This window comes from Epargyreus clarus, unplaced genomic scaffold, assembly GCF_041222505.1.
Source record: "Epargyreus clarus isolate Ecla_fem2 unplaced genomic scaffold, WU_Ecla_fem_2.2 ptg000014l, whole genome shotgun sequence".
Lineage (NCBI taxonomy): Eukaryota > Metazoa > Arthropoda > Insecta > Lepidoptera > Hesperiidae > Epargyreus > Epargyreus clarus.
Window position 1 is genome coordinate 4985981 of NW_027332222.1, and position 27401 is coordinate 5013381.

The 27401-nt window shown below is 35.6% G+C and overlaps 1 protein-coding gene across 1 annotated transcript in view; it reads left to right on the top strand.

Moving 5' to 3' along the window:
• Window positions 1-27401, top strand: part of dally (division abnormally delayed protein) — a 186930-nt gene that overhangs the window by 155485 nt on the left and 4044 nt on the right. The window contains exons 5-7 of the mRNA XM_073079569.1: window positions 1547-1715; window positions 22855-23102; window positions 24355-24481. Of these exons, the coding sequence (XP_072935670.1) occupies window positions 1547-1715; window positions 22855-23102; window positions 24355-24481 (544 nt within the window). The remainder of the gene's footprint in view (window positions 1-1546; window positions 1716-22854; window positions 23103-24354; window positions 24482-27401) is intronic.

Consider the following 27401-nt stretch of genomic DNA (forward strand, 5'->3'; position numbering starts at 1 on the left):
ATACGTTTGTTTAACGAAATGACTTCAGTAGGAAACTTTAAGTCAAGTAGCTTTTTAGTGCTAATTAAGTTTGTAGTTAGAAGCCAAAAGTGGAAGTTTTCAAGACTAACAGTGTTCCAACTTCAGAATGGATTCGTTTGACGATAAACAGATGTTGGAGGTTTTTTAGTTGTATTTGGCGAATAGCTTTTCCTTTTATTTACAAAAGCAGTAGAGTTCATATTTTATTCATGAACTATTTATTCCTTTATACGAATTATGTTTTACAAATAATACTTTTTTGGTTCAGTTTGTTTTGTTTGGTTCATTTACTTTATTGAAAATATTTCACAAAAACAGTTCTAACGAATACTTACCATAGAAAATTAATCAATAAATAGCACTAAGTATTTTTACTGTGTCTTAATTCCCATGGACACACAATAATGAATAGCAAGACACAGACCTAGAATAGAAATCAAAATTCACTATTTATATATGGAAGGTGGTAGAACCCTTTGTGGTTCGACTCCGGCGGCACCACCGCCACACCTATTTCAACCTAATAACAGCAGTGTTAAGCGCTGCTGTGTTCCGGTTTGAAGGGTGTGGTAAGGGAGACAGACTTTTCCGAGGCGTTCCAGCTTAGTCCTCAGGGGTAGCGGCGCATCTGTGGCCGACCTCAGGTAGGAATATCTAATCCTATCTGGGGTTGATTACAGATGTCCATGGGCGGTAGTAGCCACTTACCATCAGGTGGACTGCATGCTCGTCTGCTACTCTTATATTATAAAAAAAAAAAAAAAAAAAAAAAAAAAAACATGTTTGGTCGGGAATCGAAACCAAAACCAAGCATGTAAGACCGGTGCGGTGATCGCTTCACCACGCGGGTTGTCGAAATCATCGTATAATATGTAACATTTTCATCCATCGTAAAATTGGACATTTCTCGGAAGCTTGACCGCTAATGACATATATTTTTATGAGTGTTTCCGTATTTTGGAGGGCGCGTTAAGTAATTGTCGTAGTCATTTTGTTTGGACAACAGTTATTAAAAATTATGGGTTATCCTTCAGACATTTCAAACTCTATTTCCTTGGTTTTTCTGATAATTTTCCGAGTGAATAGTTCAATAAACCATTTTTGTCCCGCGTAAATCATTAGCTAAAAATTTTGCAAATTTGTAGCTTTTAGTGGAACGAAAACTAGTAATATTTTTTAAAATATAGCATATGTCACTCCCACAATTTAGAGTGATAGGTGAATCCAACGACATTTTATATGCGTACCAAAGTATGAGACATATTCTGATCGAAAAAGTTTACCCTCCACAATGGGATAAAAATGTAGCACACACTTTTATCTCCCAACGCTGGGCAAAGGCTTCAAAGGTCGTCCAATGTTCGCTTATATTTATTACGATCTGCCCATGTCATCGCACAATATTTTTTATTTATATATTTTAATAAGTTTTTGTACACAAAATAAATCATACAATACAGAAGTTATAGAAATAAGGTACAAAGGATTCTTTTATCCAGTGTAAATTAATTGTTAATTTCCTTAGATGCGTCGGCTCCCTGGTGGCGGAGCTGGACGCGCCGTGGGCGGGCTACGTGGAGGGCGTGGAGCGTCTGGCCCGGGTGGAAGCGGACGCGGCGCTGAGGGCCCTAGACGCAAGGGTCTCGGAAGCGATTATGCACGCGCTTGAGAATCACGTCATATTGGAGAAAAAGGTTAGTGTTATATATTAGTGTCACGCGTTTTTATATAGGTTATAGAAAGTGTACAGTCCGCCGTATGTTAAAAGGATATGTGTAATTCTGAATTGTACAACAAACGTATGAGATGATATTTACAGATCTATGCCTACCCATAAATAAGAATTTGAATATACATATTATGTATTTTTAAAATAATGGAAGAGGAAAACAGTTTAGCCAATGTTCAAAGTTATATCTAACCAATTCTGTGCCATTATGCAAAGTCGATAAGTAATACTACCTCTAAAGACTATTTCTTAAATCGAATTAGATATGAAAAACAAGACAATTTTTCGTGTAAAAAAGTAATGCGGTGTTTCTAAATACATTGTTACAATTTTCCCTAAATGGCGTAAAATAATACTCGGAATTTTAACAGAATATTTAATATTTGTCAAAATTCTGTGCTTTAATAGTTGCTACTTCAGTCGAAGTCATCTGTGAAATAAAAAAATATTATAACACTAGACCGTATTTCGAATACAAAAATGTATATAAGCACGCACGTATTAAGTGACGAGGGAAACTAATGTAAAGCAAGCAGTCCATCAATGTGGCTCAAAGAAAATTGTTTATCTTGTAGCGTAGGGAGATGGAAGGCCGTGTAACACATATGAGAAAACGTGCTGAAGTTGCGTGGCGGCTACGTGACCGACTTTCCTTAGTTGATAGTGTGGGGTTTATCTTAGAGAACAATAACGTTTTTCTTGTGCGTTACTAAGTCATATACTATGTAGTCATTAAAATTATAAATTAACGTCTATGGTACTGCAATGACCCAAAGATCATTTCAAAATATTTTTTCTTTTTTAAATTTTCCCTTTTTGAATTTTAATTGAATTAGCAAAAGATGTTGCAATCTTAACCATTCAAGTCCTTAATCACGTTGTTGGTATAAGAGATAAGTACGACTTACCATTACCACTTTTTGTAAAAATGAGCTAATGTAATTACAAGCTGCCAGCAATACCTCCAAATTGCCATAAGTAGATATTTTCCCGAACCATGGACCCCCGATTTAAAGGCCGACTTTCAACCACTAAGCTATCACAGCCTCGAATAGAAATAGAAAACAATATATAACGGTAAATAGATAATATTTCCATCTTATATTAAGTTGTATAGCTCATGAATGTCTGTGACCAACTTAAAAGGGACCTTAAAGCAATAACAGATACTTTATTACTATTGCGGATTAAGTTAGAATGCCTCATTTATTAGTCTTACTATACCTTTAAATCAGAACACAGGAGCTTTAACACTGGTATTAGGTTTAAAGGCTCTAAAATACGAGTGACAGCCCTCGCCGGCAAGTTTTGCAGACTGTCGGCAGCAGTCGTTAACAAAAATCTACTGCAGCTGACGGCGATTCCTTACGAGATGCGACCACAGTCGACGACAATAGTTGGTTGTCGGACCGACAACAGACAACCGGTCGCGAGCAATTATGACTGAATGCCGACGACAGTCGACGAACAATGTAGGTCGTGAGCAACTGCGACTGACTGCCGCTGACTCTCGCCGCCTACCGATAGCGACTGCCAGCTACGAGTACAGTCGGCTGCAGTTGTCAGTTCGGACCGATGCTCGTGTATTATTATTGTCGCTTGTATGTTACACTATAGCAGAAACGAGGATTGCAGTTCCACAAGATACAAGTCAACAAGCCAAGAAAAGTTCTTTCAAATTTGTTCTTCAATGTTGCGAATTCTCGGATTTCATGTAAATTAGGTTCATTAAAACTAACTTGGTTCGTGTTTAAGAGGTCTGGCCTGTACGAAGAATTTGTTCATAAATGAGATAATTTTCTGCATGATAAAATATGGCTCTGAATTCACGACTCGCTATAATTTCGTTTGATTTACCGCTACACAGCAACTAATACAAGTTCCACATTTTGCACGCCATTTTAGCATGAAATTGCTGCTACAGTCACTGAGCTATGAATTGTGGTACAGCTCACGATATATTGCAATCACAGTCGAAAAATGTACTTCCGTCCAGCACCGCAATATCTGCAATAATAATAAGCATTTCGCACCATCCCTATTCTTGGCAACGCGCCACTTTGCTCAACTGTTTAGATTTTTTTTATAATATAAGAGTAGTAGTCGAGCATGCAGTCCACCTGATGGTAAGCGGTTACTGCCGCCCATGGACATCTATAATCGACCCTAAATAGAATTAGATATTCCTACCTCAGGTCGGTCATATATGCGCCCCTACTCCTGAGGACTAAGCTGGAACGCCTCGGAAAAGTATGTCTCCCTTACTATACCCTTCAAACCAGAACACAGTAGCGTTTGACACTGCTGTTATGAGGCAGAAATTGGTGGTACTTTCGTCACTGAGCTATGATTTGTGGTTCTGCTCACGATATATTGCAATCACAGTCGAAAAATGTACTTCCGTCGAGCACCGCAATATCTGCAATAAAGTTATCAAACATTTCGCACCATCCCCATTCTTGGCAGCGCGCCACTTTGCTTCGCCGTTTAGTCCAACATTTCAATTATTATATTACATTCTGTCGCCAGAACCGCCTTAAGCCACGTGTTCCTCTAGTCTCCAGTTTAGTTTGAATCATTTTAAGTTTATCTGAACGTGTCGCTGTGCTTGTACACGGTAATTTAACCTTTGGCCCGATTTTAATGAAATTTGGTGAGTGTATACGGTCGGGTCCGAACTGAGAGGTTGAATACTTTTAAATCCGATAGATGACGTTATTACACGTCTATCCAAGTTCACTAGTAACTTTTTAACCATCTATTAACTTAGTAAGTACGTAATTAACTAAGTAAATAGTAAACTTTATTAAGAGATTTAAAAAAAAATCTTGATTGTATATTTTAGCATTATATGTCATAGCTTCTGGAACTGTATTAAATTTAGCTTCATCCTGTATATAATTTAAACGAGGGCCGATGTATTCCTGTAATAAAACAACTGGTACAGGAATCCAATCAATGCTACAGTCTAGCGTATACAGTGATAAAGTTTAAGAATGTTTTCCTAGATTAAGTTTACGTACGACCATAAAGATGGGCTGAGCGTGGGCGGCGCGGGTCACACGTGGGCGCGGGTTAGCGCGCCCGTGCCCACCGACGTTGGTATATGCGGAGAAAATTACTAAACGTACCTATAATTCTGTTATGACTCATATATTATTAGTACATAATTGAGAATACGGTTAACGTATAATAATTGTAAATGCGATTATAGGTACGCACGATAAAAGTATATTCGAAGTCTGCAGATTTCCAATTTTAACACGAGTAATATAGTAGTGGGTACTATCATAGTTTATGATAGCACATTCACTCCGAGTAAAGAAAGTCTTTGGGCGAGGAACTAGTCAAAATTCAAGCTAAATCCAATTAGTCGTATCAGACCGATGCAGAAAGGTTATACTACTTTCAAAAACTCTTCTTTCTCCTTTAAACAAATATTTGAAAATCATAGTCGGTAACTTTGAACTTCTATGTACCCATGAAGAAAACGAACTCGTTATCAACCCACAGACCACTACAGTTAATTTTTCCATTATCTATAACCATGAAATAAGATACGATTTCACTAATCCATGACAACCTTAGCACTTCTGTGGACTATGTTAAGTGATATTATATTTTGTTTGTCATTTGCCAGTTGTCCAATAATCTACTAATTTCAGAAATACCTTTAACTCTAATAGCTTCAGATTTCGAACAAATCAAAAACAGAGCTAGTTAATATAAAGTCCGCTGTCGACATCTATAAATACTTGAGTCGATAAATAATTGCCAACTTCTCACCGAAGACCGCGACTAACCCAATATCCGTGATAAATGGCTTCCACGATTCCGCGAAATACTAGACTTATTTTATTAACTTTTATCTCGTGACAAATGGTTACATTAAAATTTCGTGTCTCATAAATATTTAATTGGCAATGGTCGACCATCATTGATATTACGTTATTTATGAGGAGAATAAATATGTTTTTCGTCTCGTATTCTCTGTGACGTCATAATTTAATGGATTCGTAAATGTCAAGAAATAGGTACATTAGTAGATGGTTAGTAAAGCTATAGTAATGCCTATAAGATAATTAAGGCGTTTTATTTATATAAAGGTTTTATGTCTTTATGCAGGTAATAATTTCTAAAGACCAACCCAAAATTTTCACAATTATAAAACTTTAGAACTTGGTCTATTGTCCATTATTAATAGACAATCTATCCATTTTTTTCTTTACGTAAGTTGACATTTGACTAATTCTTTATATTACACATTGTCATTTTTAGATCTTTGATAGGAAAAATTGGAATTGTAATAATGGGGCTAAGTATATGGATTACCATATATAGACTACTTGTTAAATTAATGCAATATTTTTTTCTTGACACAAGTGAAACCATCATTACATCTTATAGCGCAATAAGACAATTAATTTGTGTTATGATGATGATGAGGTAGGTGATGAGTAAAAATTTACAAGGACATCATTTTGGACTCCTATTCCGATTACTTCTATACCCTAAAACCTATAGTAACTCACACAAACGCAATATTAATTCAGTTAAACAACAATAAATCAAGCAATGCTAACGAAAACTGACCGTGACAAACAACCGACCGGACGCCCGTGAGTCACTTTACAAGTGTTTTAACCTCTTGTATTACAGCCCAAAAGTACGGACGAATTATGAAGACAATAGGGACATATTAGCAATAAAGCAGACAAAGCACAGACATACATCCGTTGAGTCACGTTACTTAAGGTCATGTTCACACTTGTACGGTCACCTGTTTTAAGGGACTTTAAGGACAGACTTGCGCAGGCTTCTGTAAAATCTAATTTGAATTTGAATAACATACGAACTTTACTTTTGATAATCTTTCTTACCTTCTTAGCCAAATAGAGGAATAAATTATCAAATATATAAATGTTTTCTTATGTTTATCTACTGTACCAACGTAATATATTATAACAAAATATTGCGCAGAAAAGTCATACTTCTCCACCTATTGTTTAAGCTTTCAGTCAACAGTTACAAATTTATTAAGTATTATATTTTGTAAAAAAATTGATCAATTTTACACACTGGGGCACAGTGTAAGTATTTTTCCTACTGATATAACAAATTTGGTACTGTTTGGTAAAGAATCAAATTAACTAAAGTCGTAAGCAAGGGAAATACATATTTTTAATCTGCGAAGTTAGAATTTTCAGCAACCCTGCTTAGCATTCCTATTAGGCATTGCATCTGCTCTGAGAATGAGAGGCTTCAGGCCATTGTCAACTGCGTTGGCTATGGTCGAATTGGTAAATTTCCCATACTCTTCCGATTTTTGGTTTCTAACTCAGTCGTGCGTTTCCACGCGATATTTGTGATAATTTATATATGATACGCACATAATTTTAATTCCGAAGAATATCAGAGGTGCGTGTCTGGGATTTAAATCTTAGATCCTCCAAATGATAGGCAGGGTTTCTCAGCTAAGCTTCATATATTGAGGTCTTGTCGCTTACCGCCTCGCTCTTAGTTTTTTTTTTTATTATTTATTTATAACATAACATAACATGTAATTTACAGGCTTAACCTAAAACATTACATGTGCTCAAGAATACTTTACATACATTCATAAATCTTGTAAGGTTGTCATGAAATATGTCAACATCAGGCATCTGTAAAAGCAGGCGATTGATTAAAGCAGGCGCAGCGCAGTTATCGCTTGTCGCGTGTCCGTGGCCGAGTGGTACGAGCTTGGCCTTAAGTAATGTCACGGTACGATTATATCATACGGGCAGTCCAAGGACGCCGCATCCGCTGTAGCGCCATATGTTTTGTTAGTCTAATATGCTTCCAATTAACTCTTCCTTCCGAAGTGATTAGAATTGTTAAGAATCTCTGTGAATTGGAACGGACGGTGTCCTGGCGTAGAGAATCAATTACATTGAGTGATACTCTAAAATATATACAAATGATTTCAGAGCAAAAATTTTGTTTTTGCTGCCCTTATTTCTTATCAACTTTGTATCTTAATTAATTTATGAATGATTATCAACTCAATATTTATTTTAAAACTGCCTGAAGGTTAAATTAGAAATGTAGAGCAATGATGATAGTTTTTCTCCACCAACGAACTACAACATTTTCAAGATTTTTATACAAACACTTTCGCTTCATATTGACAACATCTCGGTTTGTCTAACATTGGACATATATGTCATAACTACTTATTACATTGGTCATAAGTGTGAATGATGCTTTTCCGCTCCAAGTCCTGTCTACCCCAAATATCTCGTCAACAGTAGTAGAGTCTAATTATTGTTCTTGACTCCAGCCACTATTTACCATAAAGTGTATTTTAAATCCATTTGCTACTCTTATTACGTAAGCAAAATGTAAATACAATAGCAGTAGCTCTTAAAATGCAGAATAAATAGAGAATACGAAAGAATATTACCCTTCCTTCAATTCAACTGCAGTTGCACTTTTAGTTCGCAAAGCTTTTATTACGAAATGTCGGAGTCGAAGCAAAATGTCGACTTTCAATTTTCATAGTAATAGCATTGGCGCTCGCGGTCCCGCGGGCTTTGGACCTTGATTTCATTTTTATTTGTTAACTTATATTAATGTTGTATAGTTCGTTTGGGAGCAATGACCTGCCCTGTATTACTACTTTAAGTAAGGCTTGGCAAATAAAATATGTACCTCATCTCCCTCGAAGATATACAATATTAACCAGTTAAATGTCACTTCAAATGTACCTATACCGTTTTTCTTTTTAACATAATTTTTGCATGATACCTATTCCAATTTACGGCCATCAGGTCTATTCGACAGAAATCCTGATGATGATAAAACGATGTGCAAAAGTCTTATGAAAAGTCAAAATTTATATGGCGTATAAAGTAAATTTAATATGTCAAAATTTGAAGTCATTAGCTATGTTAAAATCATAGATATATTATCCTACTGACGTAGGGTAGATTGGCAATATGGTAGTTTTTAGCCTCGCTTGACGTTTCAAGCGAGACTAAAAACTGATTGTTTATGTGTGTGTGAAATGCCAAAGTGTGCATCGCTAGTGTTACTGCTAATAATGTATCGATATCGATTAAATAAAGATATCAATAACAAATTTGTTTATTAGTTTGTTCAGTCAGTGACTTAAAGAGGATACAATCGCTAAAGATTAATTATACTGGTGAAGACCGCCAATAAATAAAATAAATAAAAACATCAATGTGCGCATATATGTAGCTATGAAACAAATTACAGTAGTTACTTGCTACCTGTATAATAAATTGATGCAGTTTATGGAGTTTTCATACCTTTTGGCAGGTGTAAGGGGGTTAAAAAAACTATGAACGTTACTCATAATATTTTTGAACTTTTTGTTCAATCATAATAAAATATAGCCTATAGCACTTCTGAATAGTGTAACTTTCTGACTGTGAAAGAATTTTCATGATCGGTTCAGTATTTCCGAAAATTAGCCCTAACAAACAAAATAAATTACAAACTTAGGTAAGGTAGTATAAGATTTTATATAAGTTGCACGCAACCTATTTAAACTATATACTTAGGAATATTATTGAATTAGAAATATCGATAATTTTTTATCGATATTGTCAATACGCAACACCAAAAATTTGATAAGAAATAGCAACTATTCACGTATTGATTATTTTTTTTTGTATTTCTGTGCATTTCTAGTGTTTATGTGATAAAATTCGAAGATTTTTCCTATCTTTTGGTATATAACACTTTCGTAATAAGTGTAAAATATTGCATTTAAACAGCTAAACAATTAATGTAGTATTTACATGTGAAATGAGTATTTTTGTAGGTTTTCTTTCTTGGATGTCTTACATCCAGGTACAGCACACGTAACTATGGCCAAACATTCTTACTAAGCACTGTTTTAACTATTTTTGATTAGAAATCTTTAAAAATAAGCGAGTTTATTTTTACGGTAATAAACGTCAGGCTGATACAGGCTGACAGCCTATACGTGAATGGTCTCGCCTGTCTATCTCGCTCTAACACACACATATACTATGCCCTGACTCTTTCGGATTGCCAATCCATTAGTATAATATATCTATGGTTAAAATCGTTAGCAATAAATTTAATTACAAATTACATAATTACAAATAAACAGATTTAATGAACATCGAAATTTATTTGCAAAATAAAACCTAAATATAGATTAATTTCGTACCGACTTAATATAATAACAACATTGATATTAGTAAAAAGTTTTGCTTGATGCATCTTACATATTATACGCATTACTTAATTATATTCATCTCCTTTTCAATTCGAGGGTGTTCATAGAATTTTTTCATTGCATAATGGAATGCTCGGAGATATGGCATCTCAAGTCATTCTAATGAGCGTACGCCTCATTAGCTTTCATACTCTGAAATAATTATATGCATATTATAGATAACGAAACTCCTCTAATGTAGTCTAATACTAATATTATAAGTGAATAGGTTACTCTGTCCGTTTGTGACTCTTTCAAGACTACTACATACATTTTCATGAGCTTATTTGGTGTGTTTTCAAATTTGACTCCTGAGATGGCGAAAAACTATTTTCTGAATATCCTGTTTACATTAAAATTCAATTAAAAAGTACCTACATTATTATTATTTTTATTTAAAATTTACCACTAAAGGAGTATGGGTTGCCACTTCGTTTATTAAAATTACGTCATAATAATTTTCTATTTAAAAATAATCTTAGACAATGTACCAGGGCCACCCTGGCATGCATGGCATAATTCAATGCAAGCATTTAAAAATACATTAATTTATTTGTCTATGTACCTATATGTGTGCTACGTTGTAACTAACTTTGCGTGTGTGTGTGTTTATAAAATATTCTCTTCTTCATTTTCTAATACAAAAAGTGCATATTTTCCTTTAAAATTCATTCACAAATGTGTGCATGCGCCTTGCATGTCTCGATACCGCCTCCGTCTAACTATGTCAAGATCGTGTAATGAGCGAAGCAGATGGTTCTCGCGACTCCAATTTGCCCCCATTCATCTCAGCCATTGTGCACCTACGCCCGTATGAATCGTTCATTAGAGTTTCGGCTTTTTAGTACCTCGTGCCAGGATTCTGAGCTGCATTTTGAGATGAGTATCCTATTTGCGTTACGTCCTTGCAGTGAAAGGTTTTAAGGGTTAATTGGGTTCATTGAAATCGGTAATTACACTATTGACACTAGAAGACCTTAGTATATTGCTAACTAAGTTCGTTCAAAAACAATCAAGTAAATTGTAGTAGTTCATCGACTTTCAAAGACTCATCTTAGGGTTTCTTTGAAAAAAAAATCCCGACGTGAAATTAATAATTCACGTAAATCCAACGGTTCTTTTCTAATTTCATATCATGTTTTATTCATCGACTGGTTAGACATTAAACTTGTTTTTATTTTTATGACTTTTATATATTTTTCAAGTCAATGTTGAAAACATCAAATTTCCTTAACTCTAACCTTTTCTTAATCCTTACTTTAATCTCTTTTAACAAGATTCTTGCAATGACAACTGACTTTACCGAAACAATCACATGCTATCTTGAATCCTGAGAATATCTGAGACTTCTATGAAAAAATTGCCCGAATCCACGCCAGTGGAGTTACAATGACAATCCCAATAAAAAAATAAGCAATAAAATCTACCTTCTCCTGGCGCTAGAATTAAATAAAAATATAAACATGGGAGGTCATTGACTGGGCAATTTAGTGAGTTTAAAACTTAGCCAAACTCATAGTAGCCGATACGAGTGGCGCCCGCCCACACTCGCTTTCACTTACGGAGACTAGCAAGTGGAATGTTTGATAGTGTAGATATACCATTATATGTACTATCTATTACATAATGACAACCGTGGACCTGGTGAGTTCAACCCACGGTCGGGCAGCGCCTAATTAAGAAAATCAAACACGAAAACAGGGAAAATATAAAATAACCTTGCGTGAAAGGTTGCTTCCTAAAATTTTGTTTATATAAAACCGTAATAGAATATACAACCGCCTTCTATGTCAAAAGATTTGCCCTCGAGAAACAATAGGTTCTACGAAATATGATTGCAAGAATAACAAATCTTATCTAAATATATATAACTCAAAGGTGACTGACTGACATAGAGATCTATCAACGCACAGCCCAAACCACTAGACGGATCGGGCTGAAATTTGGCATGTTATGACGTAGGCATCCGCTAAGGAAGAATTTTGATCAATTTTACCCCCAAGGGGATAAAATAGGGGATGAAAATATTACTTCTTAATGCGAGCGAAGCCGCGGGCAAAAGCTCGTACATTATATTTTTTTTTTATGAAGCCTTTATGAATATGTCAAGCGTGTCGGAATCGAACCCGGAGCCTTTTTCATAATAAATAACATTTCAATATATGGCCACAGTGTCAAGGGTCACATACCCATATTAAGTAATAAACAGCTTAATCGCCAAAGGGTACGTGGCGCTCGTGGCGGGTCACGTGGGCGCACTTGATGGCTGCATTCGAATAGTTCGAATACTGATTTTATGGGCTTGATAAATGTGTGCTACTACTGCTTCTTAGCGATAACTTTTTACTTTTTACAGAATTTTGATAGAATATTTGTGTGTTTATGCAGGTATTTGTGCTGTAAAAATTAAAAAAAATAGCATCTTTAACTTACTTCTTTCGGCGGCATTTGATTTATTTACCAAGTCAGGTTTCCATTTTTCGAAAAAGTTTGTTACTTGTTATTTGTACAACCTATATTCGGTATTAAAATAGCCGTCGCAAACGTATTATTTTATAACTTATACGACTTTAATAAGTAAGCACGAATATTTTATTAACAGTAACCGTTTATTATAGTACTTTCTTAGTTTTAATGACTTCATTTATAAACCAAATTATTACTGCGTATTAATATGTGTAAGGATGATTATATCTTTTATATTTTTTATCTTTTTTGTGTTTTACTACAAACAAACAAACAAATTTTGATAGATTTTCTCGTTGTACTTTAAATATTTCCAACATAAATACTAAGCTTAGGTTACCTGTGACCTTAAAAGTTAAAAAGGCACGGAAATAATATAATCAATATCTATAGTCGTAAATAAAAAGGGTACATAAATTGACACAGATATGAGTTTTGAAATGGTACCAAAAAGGAATCCTACGTAACCCTTTGACCCAGAAGCCCACGTTAGCGCGGCGTGAGGTCACATCAGCCTCACAAGTGACATAAAAGAACATAAAAGCATTAATGACCGCCTGTCAATTAATTTACGGCTATAAATGATTAAGCAATTAATTCTGTCGATATCTTTCCAAGAATGAAGATTATAACAATGTTATGGAGCTTTTATTGATGTGTTTTATAGTTGGTTTATTTGAATTTGTAATGGCGTGTGCTGGTATGAATTTAAATTCTGATTCTGATTCTTGACGCTTTCTACATTTGGCCACACACTAGAATCGCCTGCGCCTGCGTTGTGGGTGCTATTGACACAGAAAGATGAAGAAATAAACCCAGACCGAATACTGAAATCCCAACTAATATTATATACGAGATTTTTTTTATTCGTTTAATACACTTTTACTACACTATAAGTTAACTACATAATAGATAGTCATTTAAATTTATATACATATTTTCAGAAAAGGACATACAGTTTGATCCCGAAAAAAGTACCTTTCCTGAGGTATAGACAAAAACCTCCGAACGCGAGCGAAACGGCGGGCAAAAGCTAGTATAAATATAAACATTCTAGATATCTGGCTGGCCGGGATTCTTATATGTAACGGATTAAGTCGAAAATTAATATGTTTCAGTTATTGGAAAACCTACTAAGCGATATTTCTTACAAAACATCTCCCAAACAAGTCCTACGCAGAAAGTTGGAAAAACCATTTGATTATTTGCTTTTCTATATAAAGTGTCCCGGACGACTTATGTCGTAGAACGTGTTCCATTTAAGTCAAATTTACCAGCGATGTACCTGCAAGCGATCTCAAAGAAATTGAGGTTCTATTCGCGCGCAACCAACTGAACACTGATTTAAGAAAATAGCTTATTTTTTTAACGAGTTATACGTAAACGCTTATAAACAATGTGTTCTCTTAATATAAGCACTTCATAAGTGTCTACTGCAATAACGAAACAAAATACAATGCGTCTTTTATTATAGTTTCTGTGACATGTTTAGTTTTCTTTTTAATTTGAATATGAAACGATAGTTTGACATGTAATAATACAACAAAAACAGACCACATTTACCACGTAACAAGATGGCACCTTTAAACCACAAAATAATAAGAGTATAAATTAAAATAGATAAATAAAAGGCACGCACATATCATACTTATCAGTTTCTGAACAAATCTACTTTGTGAAGAAGAATCAAAAATGTCAAAGTATAATACATTCTGCATATATTTTTGTTAAAACATAAGCTATTCGAGATGGAATGTAAAATGACAAAGCTTATATGTAAATTATATTTCCTCATAGAAAACCGGACGTTTTATGGCTGTAGTGCTAAATTATTGTTCCCAAAACAATCATTGACCCGGCTTTGTTAGTCTCGTTTCTATGTAAAATGTAAATCCCCTGTATCATTAATGATTGGACACGCTGTGCCTCTTTTTGTAAGCCGATTGTGACGCAAATCATTATTTTAGTAAGCAGAAATTGTATCTATGTGTGTATCATCGTTTGCATATATGTAGATATAATTATCATTATCATTATCAATATCTTATATCTTTATTATTAAACAAGATCATAAGTTTAGTTAAGTATGAGATTTTTGGAAAAGTACAAAATTATATCTTTAGAAAAATAACCCGGAGGTTATATAAAAGTCCAGTAATATGAGACGATCGTTCTAACCCTGACACTATTCTTATTATTATCAATCAACTCCACTTTCCATAAAAATGTCAAAACTCCATCTTGTTCATGTCTCACGTCATTCGTATATCATTCAATACATCCTGCTTCACCCTGCTTCACCCTGCTTCACAACTTTTCAAAACTCCATCTTGTTCATGTCTCACGTCATTCGTATATCATTCAATACATCCTGCTTCACCCTGACTTGTATCACTCACAAGGCTGTATCACTTAATATCATTGGTTTCAAACTGTGACACAGTTTCATTCATTAGCCGAACATCTGATCGGCTGCCTTGTGCAACTCCGGATGTGAAATCTATAATACACATATTAATTATAACTATTCAACGCCCACGCATGTCTTTGACATCACTTGTCTTAAGAGAGACACCGTCTTGAATAACATTTACGCTTCTTTGTAAATAATTGGAAGTAGTATTTTTCTTCGTAGGGTCGCCATGTAATGTTGCAGGCTCTTATGTCATTAAAAGGCGTATTTCGATGATGTCTTTATTATGACTGTCTCTAATATGGAATTTAACCTTACTTAAGTGTGAGTCTTACGCACACTACATCTTAAATAAAGGCTTCTTTTGAAGTGATTTACAAGTAATATATTATACTTATGTATGCGCTGTAGTGAATTATTAAGAGTAATTAGGATTAATGACATGACTTGACATGACAAGAGAACATCAGAGGACATAGCGAGACACCTTGAGGGAAGCATAAGTCCAACATTAGAACGATAAAGTTGCTGACATGATAAACAGGAGTATTGGAATGTAATCCTTGAACCTATGTCACAGAATCCAGCCCATCTCATGAATTTGTAAACTGTATAAACTAAAAAAAAAGATAAGAATATTAATTCAAAAATGGTATATAAATAAACACAGGTGAGCAAAAAGAGAGTAATGATCAATGTACGTTTATCTATGTACATATAGATATTGAATTATAGATTTAGTTTGATTTAGATAAATGTAGCTACTTCGAACTGTTTTCCTAAATCCTAAACTAAATCTATAATTCAATATATGCCAGCTGTAATTTTCTATTTAAAGCAGCCTGCTTTGTAGATCCAATTCACAGTTAAACTGCCTGTTCGTTTGCAAAGTGGCTTTCCTTACCACAGTCTGATTGGAAACAAGTTCTGTAACTTCATTTTCAAGAAAAAGGCAATGAGCAACAAATTAGCTTTCACTTGAACGAGCCAACTTTAGTCGCAATGCTGTTTTCTGTCAGTGAAACTTAAAAGCTTGGAGCAAACGTTTAAAAGATCTGCCTCGTTTGTCAAGTCATTATACAAATCGTTATAATTGTTTTGTCTTATTACTATTCCAATTTGCCTACATAATAGCAACTAATATTTTTTTAGAATAAAATCTCGAGCCGCCACTACTTAGACAAAAGGAACACAGGTGGAGTGATAACCTGAAGAATAGAGAGGGATACCGTTGGATTCAGAAAACACAGGACCGGATTGAGTGGCCATTAGGCAGGTCTATGTTCAGCGGAACCATTATAAGGCTGATGGATGAATGATTTTGTTCGTCATAAAATGCAACAGTTAATCTCATTCCTACAGTACTTAAAAGTTTTGGTTTCAACATATGATATATAATTCTCATCATCATCAATCGTCATCTCAAACTAATGAATCTAAGCAGTTTTATAGGGCTTAATTTTTACAATCTTCATAAAAGAGCAAGGATGAAACAATCTAGATTCTGTAATCTAATTCGGCTACCGGATTACGTTCGGAAGTAATAAAATAAAGAAAATAACATTTCTGTCCATATAAATGCTGAGTTATATGCCGTCTAGACTTTAAAATTGTTCGGAACGAGCTTCCCTGCGTGACTCTGCCTCATACTGTTTTTATTGATGCATTTCTCTAAGAGAGGTAACATACAAGCGAAAGTTTATATCGCCGACTATCGTAAAATGTCGCAGCCTATCATCAGCTATCATCAGTTATGATCTTTCTATCGCTCTTATATTACCTCACTAAGGACGATAGCATACGAGCGACAGTAAGCTAATATAAAAGCGACAGGCTGCGCTTAGGTTTCCGATGGTCGACAATGATAGGTTGAGTCAACCTGTTAACGTCGTCGACGGTCGATGACAATCGTCAGCTGTCGTGGTCGCTAGCTCAGCCCGTCGCTCGTATATTACAGCCCTTAGGCGTCGTGCTCATTGAATCGAAACACCATCTCTGGCGTGTTGCCATCAAAATGTTCCAAAAGACGCCACTACACGAATTTCCTTCGTGTCATTACTTATTCAAGAGCGTAAAAGGTGAAAGCGAATCCCTGTTTGATAATCCGCAAAATGTCGTCACGCCGTATTCAAATTCCTATTGCCTTGGATCATTGTATGACCGGATTCATCCGGAAAGGTTACTTAAGGATTCAGATGCTTTAGAATGTTCCACCTCAGGAATTACTTACCGGGAATGGAGCCAATACGGGTCTAGTAATGAAATGTTAGAGCTAAGGATTGAGATCTGATAAAAATGTTTTACTTACGAAATGTGAAGTAAATCTGCAGTACGATTTTAGTGGTGAATGGTTATTTGCCTCGATTGAGATCTTGGTAGAAATTAATACATCGCGGGAAAATAAAAAAAGTTCTCAAGAATGTGTGGACTCTACCAATCTACATTTGGCCAGTATGGTGGAGTGTGGACTATGACTAAACACCTCTAATACTAAGACGAGACCCATGTCCAATAGTGGACCGAAATTTCAAATGAGACCGAAGCAATTTAGATTTTAAATTTAGAATTTACTTAAATTGATATTCAAATTGTGCTAACTATTAAGATTTTATAACGGTTTTCAAAGATTTTGAACACGTAAGCAAAGAAAGACTGGAGTTACTAAAGTACTCAGATCCTTAAAAGTACGTATAAATACGTACGTATAAATTACCAATAACCATTGAAAGGAACTTGAAGGTAACATTACACTTTAGTTAAAAGGGTAAATCTAGTGTAAAGATAAAAGTCGGTAAATAAATCGCGAGATACTTCCTGGAAGGGTAGGCAGTGAAGATGGAAGGAACTTTTTCGTGCTCGAATAATATTTTACGTAGTAACAGCAGTATAATTAGAAAGCTTATTAAGCGTTCATTTATAGGTTAAATATCATTCCATGCGTTATTCAATATTATATGTATGTAATGTATGATTAAAAAATATAATAACATATCTTTATACAGTTAAAGGTGGTAGAACCCTTTGTGGTTCGACTCCGGCGGCACCACCGCCACACCTATTTCTACCTAATAACAGCAGTGTTAGGCGCTGCTGTGTTCCGGTTTGAAGGGTGTGGTAAGGGAGACAGGCTTTTCCGAGGCGTTCCAGCTTAGTCCTCAGGGGTAGCGGCGCATCTGTGGCCGACCTCAGGTAGGAATATCTAATCCTATCTGGGGTTGATTACAGATGTCCATGGGCGGCAGTAGCCACATCAGGTGGACTGCATGCTCGTCTGCTATTCTTATATTATAAAAAAAAAAAAAAAAAAAAGTCTCGTGCGCGCATATCCACCATTTGTTAACCCATCTCCTTTTACAGGTCTGCTGGAAGATATTTCGTTAGGAATAAGCAGTACCTTTGCACGACATTTTATTTATAAGTCTTTTGTATGAATTATCTATGTGTGCATAAATAAATAAATAAATAAATAAATAAAGCTTGCGTTAGATATTTATGAATTTCTTGTAGTATGTAGGTAATGAGAACCGTTTAATTAAATAAGTATATATTTTCTATAGGCCACGTTCCTAAAAAATCCAGACTTTCTATAGTATTTGTAAAATTTTCAAATTCCTAAACTTAATTATAGTTATCTACTACTTATATCGATATATACCTATTTATCCATCAGCGTTTTGATGACCACTGATAGGCATAGGTCTCCTCAGATTGGTAGAACTCTAACCATAGTATATTTTTACAGGCTTTAATCAGCCCTGGCTGAAAAAAATATTTATTGCGCACTTGTAATACGCTCATAACTTACACATATTTCCTTGGATTGAAATCCAGACATCCAGAATCCATGCTGCCTATGACGTCACTACTGCACATTATATTTTATCATAGTATAGAATTACTGCGAAACAGTAGCACGATTAGAGTATTAATTTCGAAAGGGTAACAATTGATTAGTTCTTGTTTTGCGCACGAAACACTAAAGCAATGATTCGGCGATTTCGAACAAAAACCAATAATAGGATACCTAGTATCTCGTTAAAACTAATCGTAATATGATCGCTGAACTAGAAGCTAAAACTAAATAGAAAACGTGCCACCGTCTGGCTTAGTTGTTTATCTACATTTTTCAGAAATAAATCATACCTATATTATTTATTAACTACAATAGTATGAAAATATAGGTGATAAGAGTCTTCGTTTTTCACTGTACATGGAATTCACATGAAAGGTCTACAGACATTGAACGTGCCAGACACGGGCCGTGGCAGGCGAAATAAGATTTTTGAAGCAAAACCTTGCGACCGATTTCTCTAAGGGGGAAATGTACGGGTTCGTATCATCAACATGCTATGATGTTTGAAGTTTGTACCTACAGTTGAATTATTTTTAAATCAATTAGACATACTAGCCTTTTTTTTTTGCTTTCGAGGGGGAAACCTTCAAAAGGTACCCGACGACGTGGGAGCGACGCCGGGTTATGTGGGATTTTTACCGCACTAAAAACCCCCCCGGTGGCCGTTATCAGCGCTTGGCGGAGAACTCCGGGATCTCCGATGGAACACAACCGGAGTCCTCCGAGCGCGATGCCCCGGTCGGGCTCTGCCCTGCTAGCGTACCTTTAAGTGATTAATAAGCAGTTTAACCAAAGTACTAATTATTAAACCGTAATAATTAAAAGTCTGCATACAAAGTTTATTATAGTGTCAGATACTATATTACATTACGGCTGTTTTTATAGGCATGCCTTTTAATAAAATGCGTATTACACCGCGACATGACAGCGTCGGTGGGAAAATGAATGCAACTTTTTTTGTAACGCCACGACAGCTGTCTGTCGCAATAAAAGTTCCTACGAATCTAGATCTTGCTCAACAATCCCCTCTATTATAGAAGTACAACTTCTTTACGCAAGTTTGTTAGAGTAAGCTGGTGCATGCGTGACAGGAGCGTTACAGAACTTCCGTTCAAGTGAGGCGAACGGAAGTTGAGAGAAAGATATCAGTTAAAGAAGATAGAAAGAGAGAGTTGCGTTCCGTGTATTTAAATATTTGTAGAAAATTAAGTTAAGATTAAAAATACTTCGCAACAATCCGCTACAAATTTTAATATGTATGATGGTATATATTTTAAACCATGCAGTATGCAGTATAAAATATGTACCATCATACATACGAGTATTAAAATTTGTAGCGGATTGTTGCGAAGTAGTTTTAATCTTAACTTAATAGCATGGATTTCCGCAAAGTAACGCCTGATACAATTAACCTTTGTATTAATCTTTGTAGAAAATTATTATATCTATAGGTTTAAACTTATATATCACTTATACATATAAGAGTATTTTGTTTATATAATACTTATATATAGATGGAGCTAAAGAAGTTTTACTTCAGTCGTGTAGTCTAAAGCACACTCGTATTTTTTGTTACACGCCACGACAGCTGTCTGTCGCAATAAAAGTTCCTACGAATTCAGATCTTGCTCAACTTCACCTCTATTTATTCTAGTTTCTGTGCGGGAGTGGGAATGGCTCGGATTCGCAACAAGGGACCTATTACAATTACGATTAACGTAACAAACGCACCGCGGTACGCAGAATCAGTTAAGGCTCATGGCGGTGTTTTTAGAGTAATTGCTCATGTCGGTGTTTTTAGAGTAAAACATTGTGGATATAAGCATCTTGGATTGTTAGCGTGATTTACCTCTGCTGCTCATCATGCTGAACATGTTCTTTACTAAAAGCTTCGCTGTCAAGTTCTAGGTTCTCAGGTTCTATCTCTAAAAATCGTTAGTAAAATTATGACGACGATAAAATGACGGACGGGTGTCGGAGGTTACATGCAGCTCGCGGGACACATTTTGCTAACCTCTGTTTTAGATGACAGGAATAGCAATGGATCCTTAGATCCTTCGGTTTTATTTAGAACGAAAATATCCAGTAACGTATATAATGCTGGGTACCTACTTGTTTACTACTTAAATAACATATGAGTACGGATGTGGATGCCGAGCTGCCGGCTATGTTATAATTTTAGTGGCAAGGCATCTGTGATCTTCTTGAGGTAGAATTCCTGTACAATAATAAGATGAAGATGGTTACAGATGTCTGCGTGCAACTATAACCACTTACCATCACGTAAAAGTATGCTCATTAGCGATTAAAATCTTAAAAAAAAACACCGAGGCTTCCTAAAGTGCAGATCTTGAACATTGACCACATACAAACACTTTGAGTCTTCGCTTTCATGCGCCGACGCCTCAACTATGAGCAGAAATTGCATTACACGGTACACTAAACTATGTGCCTATTTGCAGTCGCAGTGCCGACCCGTCGTGGTTTATTTGCGTGTGTCGCGCGTCGCTAAGGGCGTTCACACGGACTGCGCCCGCGCGGGCTATTTCCGCGCGAATGCCGATGTCCCCCGCTGGTGATATTCGCTGACAAATGATACGAGTATCGATAGCGAGTGTATCTTCATCGTATTGGAAGGGATAGGGATGGAGATGATGAAATTATAGATGTTAATATCGATTTTTGTATCGTATGTCTAAAATATCGATTAGTAGTAGGTATTGAAAATATGACGCGATATTATTGACATATTTGTGCTACTGATGTGTTGAGAATTAAGTAAGAAGGCTTTTATTTCGTTTGGTCAACAAACAAAATATAATGATTTTTGTTATGTTTTTACCAACCCTGTTGTATAAAAATTCAATGTCGATATTTCAATGATATCGTATCGGCATTCGTTTCTGTATCGATATAAATATCGATATCATCGAAATTTTTACATTTCGTTACAACTTTAATGGGACGTCATTGATTACCATCAACGATACATTGATTTATTATGGCAGCTTTTTGTCTCGGCTACCATGTATCGTTAGCAAGGATTACAGGAAATGACAGCTCGTTATAGTTATCGCCAAACTGCTAGTCCGCTCTGAAGTTGTTCCGAGCAGGTGTAGTCATAAAATTTACTATGGCGAAGCGATTCATTTCTATATTCAGAGCGGACTAGCAGTTTTAGGCGGACCATATGTTGTCATGTATATGAGTAGCTATAGCTTTGTTAAGAAGAGGTCCACAAGCGGCCGGCGGCGGCAGCAAATCAGCGAAAAATGTATTTAAATATCAAAAAAGTATTTTAAAAATATATAGGGATGGCAAAAAGAGTTTAAAATTTCTTAATATCAGAATATATGAAAAGAAGTATTTTCTTTAAAATGCCTTTTCCCTTAATTCGTCTTATATAATTACTTCGCTGAATTTGATCCTTATAAGTATTACTATCAGATAGCGTAATAGTACAATAGTTATGTATTTTTCTTGTTCATGTTATGGAATTCGGTTGCAAGCAAAGCAAAATACCCAATTCAGATAACGTAGCTCGTTCACTTTTATTTACATTAAGTTGTTTTAAATTGTAGACGTGGTTACGAATACCTCGCTAATGGTTTCGATAGACATCTAGCCTTTCCCCATTAGTTAAAATATTCGTAGCTCCAACCTTGGTCATTAGCAAGTCCAAGCAGAATGGTAATTCGATTCGATGTTGCTTATAAAATAATGGCTTTGCTATTCTCAAAAACGTTGTATAAAGTATTTGAGTAATTGCTACTAAAAGGAACACTTTAAGTCGCTGATATAATGATCGTTTATTTTATCACAAAGAATATCCAAAGTATCTATTTTGAGCTGTTCTAAGTACTCTTACTTTACAAAACTGTATTCATTTTTATCATAAACTCTTTTATTGATAATGCCTCACTGCTGGACAAGGCTCTCCTTTCAGCATAAGAAACAATTTGGGTTTCCTCACGATGTTTTCCAAAGTAAGCGAATCTGAATTTCTAATACTCATATAGCTTCGAAGAAAATATCTAAAAATCGACCCACAGTACCACACAAATTGTTTCCTATTAGTCTATCACTTCAATGCTGATTTATTATTTTGTCCACAGGTCCGACAAGAGTGCGGCCCTCCCATCACCCTAGACAACCCGAGCATGACCTCACCGTCCCCGACTCCTGGCTCCACGCGACGAGATGCCCTCCGCGCTCCTCCACCTGATACAGAACTGCTGCAGTTTGCTGCCACCCTCGCCACCAGTAAAAAGCTGTTCGGCACCTTAGCTGACAGGATCTGTGATGAACCAGATTTTGCCAGCGAAGGGAACGAACACTGTTGGAATGGACAGAGTATTGGAGAGTAAGTATTTTTATGAAATAACAATATCTACTACTTGAAGGATATTTGTAATCAACTCTAGATAGAATTGGAAGCCTGTGTAATCCTGTGGATCATAATATCTATTTTCAAACTAGAACACTGCTGTTATTAGTTAGGTAGAAATTAGAGTTATTTCGTTAGTATAAGATATATTATGCAAGAAAAGTAACAAGCTGCGCTAGCACCAATTTAATTGTTGATCTGACTAAATGGCTAAATAGATATGTAAATAAATGTTATAAGATTAGTCAAGTCGATACTGTCTACATTGTATATAACGAAGAAAGGTTAAAGTCGAAACAAGCTTCCAAAATGCGACACATTCAAAACGGGACACATTCTAAACAATCTATATTTTTATTCGAATTGAGTCAAAAAAAAAATCATGAAATTACTTCTTATACATATATTATGATCTGGTTAGTCACACGATATTTATACACTTAAAACCGGGTTACAATCCAAGTTTAGTATCTCAAATTAATTATTTAAAACTTCCACATAGCTGTCGCAATGCCTAAGTTAGTTCTTACTTAATTAGAGGTCTCGACGAGCGACACAACATGTAGCTTTAAATAGCGTGGCCTTACGACGTCTAAATTCAACTTTGCAGACATTCTATATACTATCTGTATTATGTATGTACTTTGTCTATCTGTATTAAGGGAATTTGTAACTTTATATACATTGCGCCTTTTAGTTTCGACCTAAAAAAGCTCTACTCCCTTTTTCCTTTGATTTGAAAGATCGATTGTGGATTTTAAAACGGTTCTTAGACGTTTCTGCGATTTCGATTGATTTACTTATGAGGAAACTAACTTAGGGAAATTAAAGAATTATTATTATCTAGTTCTGTAATAACAAAACCCCTAAAATAGCCTATGCCACTTCCACTATTTACATGAATTAAATGACACGTCATGGGTTAAAATCCGTCAAGGAATTTGGGTATTCGCGGAGCGCTAGAGATGGGCCTCTTCATTATAGGTACAAAAAGAGCTCTCCTTCAAAACCGGCGATGCATTGGCGACTCCTCTGGTGTTGCAAATATTCATAGCCGACGTTGACTACTTTCCATTAGGTAGCACGTCTGCTTTATCATTGGGCTCAAATAAAAAAAAAGTTGGGCAACAAGGACATGCAAAAAAATGAGACATACATACAAAAATAGTCTGTTAAATGTCTTAATTATTACACATAGGCATTTCTAACCCTCACTATTCCACCACAGGTACACGAAAGCCCTCGTCGCTTCGGCGTCCATCAGTGACCAGAAGTACAACCCTGAGGTGACCACTGGGACGGCCCAGGACTCGAGAGTGGCGGCGCTGGGCGACAGGTTGCGACAAGCTAGACAGGTGAGCGGGCAGGATAGAACGGGCTTTAGATAGATTTTGTTATTTATTTATTCATAGCACCAATTAAACTGTTTGATAGTTTTGTAAGATTAGGTTGCTAAACGTTTACTTTAGAAGGTAAATTTTAAACACCAGTATAGAGTAAGCTTTTAGAAATGATTGATCTTTAAGTCATACGAAATGTATATAAGGTGGTATAACTAGTCTTCGGCCGCGAAAGTACCATCGCTACACCTATTACTAGCAATGCTAAGTTCTAGCGTTTTCAATGTAAGTCCTCGTCTTGTTGTGTATCCGTGGTCGACTTTAGGTAGAACCACATAAATATGTGGAACCTATGGAGTTGGTTTAGACGTCTATGGGCGGCAGTGACCACTTACCATCAGGTGAATGCTCGACCCCTACTTCAATATTATAAAAAAAATACGTTGACGTGGAGAGATATTGTAAAAATTCCTCTGATCCTTTACGGTTTCGATTATTATGTACGTGCATATGGGTACAATCACCGTTGAAAAACATTTTACAACATACACCCACGCGTGTTGTCACATAGATTTTCGCAAATGCACCGCTGATAACGTTTCATGTAAAATAAAGTGTGATAGGCCCACACATAGCTGTGGGATAGATGTTAGGCTGGGTTTTGTCGTATTTAAAACGTAGCATACACTGCAAATTTTCATTACAAATAAATGGTATTGAAGCCGATTCGATTAAAAAACGTGTGGTACCTATCGCAAGGTATAAACGAGACTGAAATACTGAACGATAGCTACTGCGAAAAGAATACTTCTAGTTGTAATTACGCAGGTTAGCATATAGGTTTAGTATATGATCAATTTTAACCGATTTTTGCGTACTTGCAGTTGGTAATTCAACAATCTAGGTAGACAAATTAAGGCAAATGTTTAGTAACTAAAATTGGGGCGATTAATTATTGCTAATGGGCGTAAACTTTGACGAATTTGGTTTGATCCGTTGAATATCGATCAACGTACTTAGCGATATACGTTTTTTGCACTACAAACGTTACTGCTAATTCGATAAGATTTGTCCTGCAGAAAAACGTGCAGCATAATACTGCACGAATATAGCTTTAGGTATATTCTTGCTGCACGTAAGATCGTCTCTTGTTTTGCACGATGCTATTAATATGCTAATTCTAATTCATAGTATGGTAGTATTGCTATCGCTTCGTATTAATAAAATCTTACTAAAGAGGCTCTTCATAACAATATGCGAGAAAGGCTGATAAAAGTCATCATAATCAACCCCTTTTTGTCCCATTGCTGGGCATGAGTGTCTTCTCAGAGTGAGATGGGTCATAGTCCTCTACGCTGGCCAAGTGCGGATTGGTAGACTTCACATACCTTTGAGATTTTTTTTATAAATCTCTCAGGTGTGCACTGGTAGTTTTCACACACTTTTAGGAGGCTTAGGCATATTTCTTTGGATAATTCGGAACCCCCAACTGAATTTCAAACCACTATCAATTTTACTGGTTTTTAAGAATATGTCATGTAGTCTTAAACACTTAACATACATTAAAAGATTGCAATTAAAATTACATTTACATAAAATATAGGTAGGAAGTAGGACGGGGCATACAAAAACAAATCCTACCTTACCTAACAGTAAACAGTACTATATTTCTTGCTTATTATATAAGTAGCATAATGACGGCGGTAGTTAGTTGGTGATTGATGAGTCCACTGTAATATTATCCCCTTCTTATCGATTTTTTGTCTACGCTATCACCAGTTACTTGTAACCCTCGTTATAAGCTCTATAGATTTCGTATCCATTAATGTGAGTAGTCAGTGGCAGTGGTTTTCAAAGTTTGCGTCGTGACGCGCTAGGGGGTCGGCAAGTTTCTATAAGGGGATCACGGAGGATTGCGAAGTGTCAGTTTAAAAAGAAATAAAAACAATTGAAAGCTCGAAAAAAGATTTTTGTTATTATTAGGAATTTTTTAACAATTGTTAATCAATCAAGCCTTAAATTTGTTAATGGCTTAATTGATTAACGATTTACAATAAACATGTATAATTTATATGCAAATAATTTACTTTCCCAGTGTCTTCTGATGAAAATAATAAAAAAATATACGGACTCGATATTTGTAACTTAATAATAAAAGTTATAAACACCGAGGCAGGGGATCGCGAAACATATTTACATACTGAGGGGGTCGTAATGAATAAAGATTGAGCACCACTGACGTAACTTTGTATAGTATCTATTTAGCGTCATTCTATTACCATCATAATTGAATACACATTACAGTAAAAAACCTTGTTAAGTTTTTTCTGCAGGCTAACAGTTTTTAGTCATGCATTCGATTAAGCTTATTATTGCAAAACAGTATCAGTAGGAGCCGTAATGGGCAAAAAATAAGGAAATTGCTATGAGAGACACTATCGTGAAATTGATTACGTATCCTGTTACTTCAATGTGGACATTAGACATTATGTTTTCTTGTAATCTCAACTAACATTACAAAAAATGTTGAATGTAAAGTTGTACAGTTGTAAATAGGTATTTATGATTTCTATATGTAATAAAAGTGTTTTTTTTTTTTATATAATATAGGAATAGCAGACGAGCATGCAGTCCACCTGATGGTAAGTGGCTACTGCCGCACATGGACATTTGTAATCAACCCTAGATAGGATAGATATTCCTACCTGAGGTCGGCCGCCGGAGTCGAACCACAAAGGGTTCTACCACATTTACTTAGTATGCAAGTACATAGATAATATTGCATAAAATTAGTTTTATGTTAGTAAGAACGTGAAATTAAGATTGTAGTCTTAATACTGACTAAGTGACTAGCAACTTAGAGCTTTGAACGAAGTGTTATAAACAGAAGCAAGACTTTTTTAACACTAGCAGACTTTCTACTTTTAGCATTAGC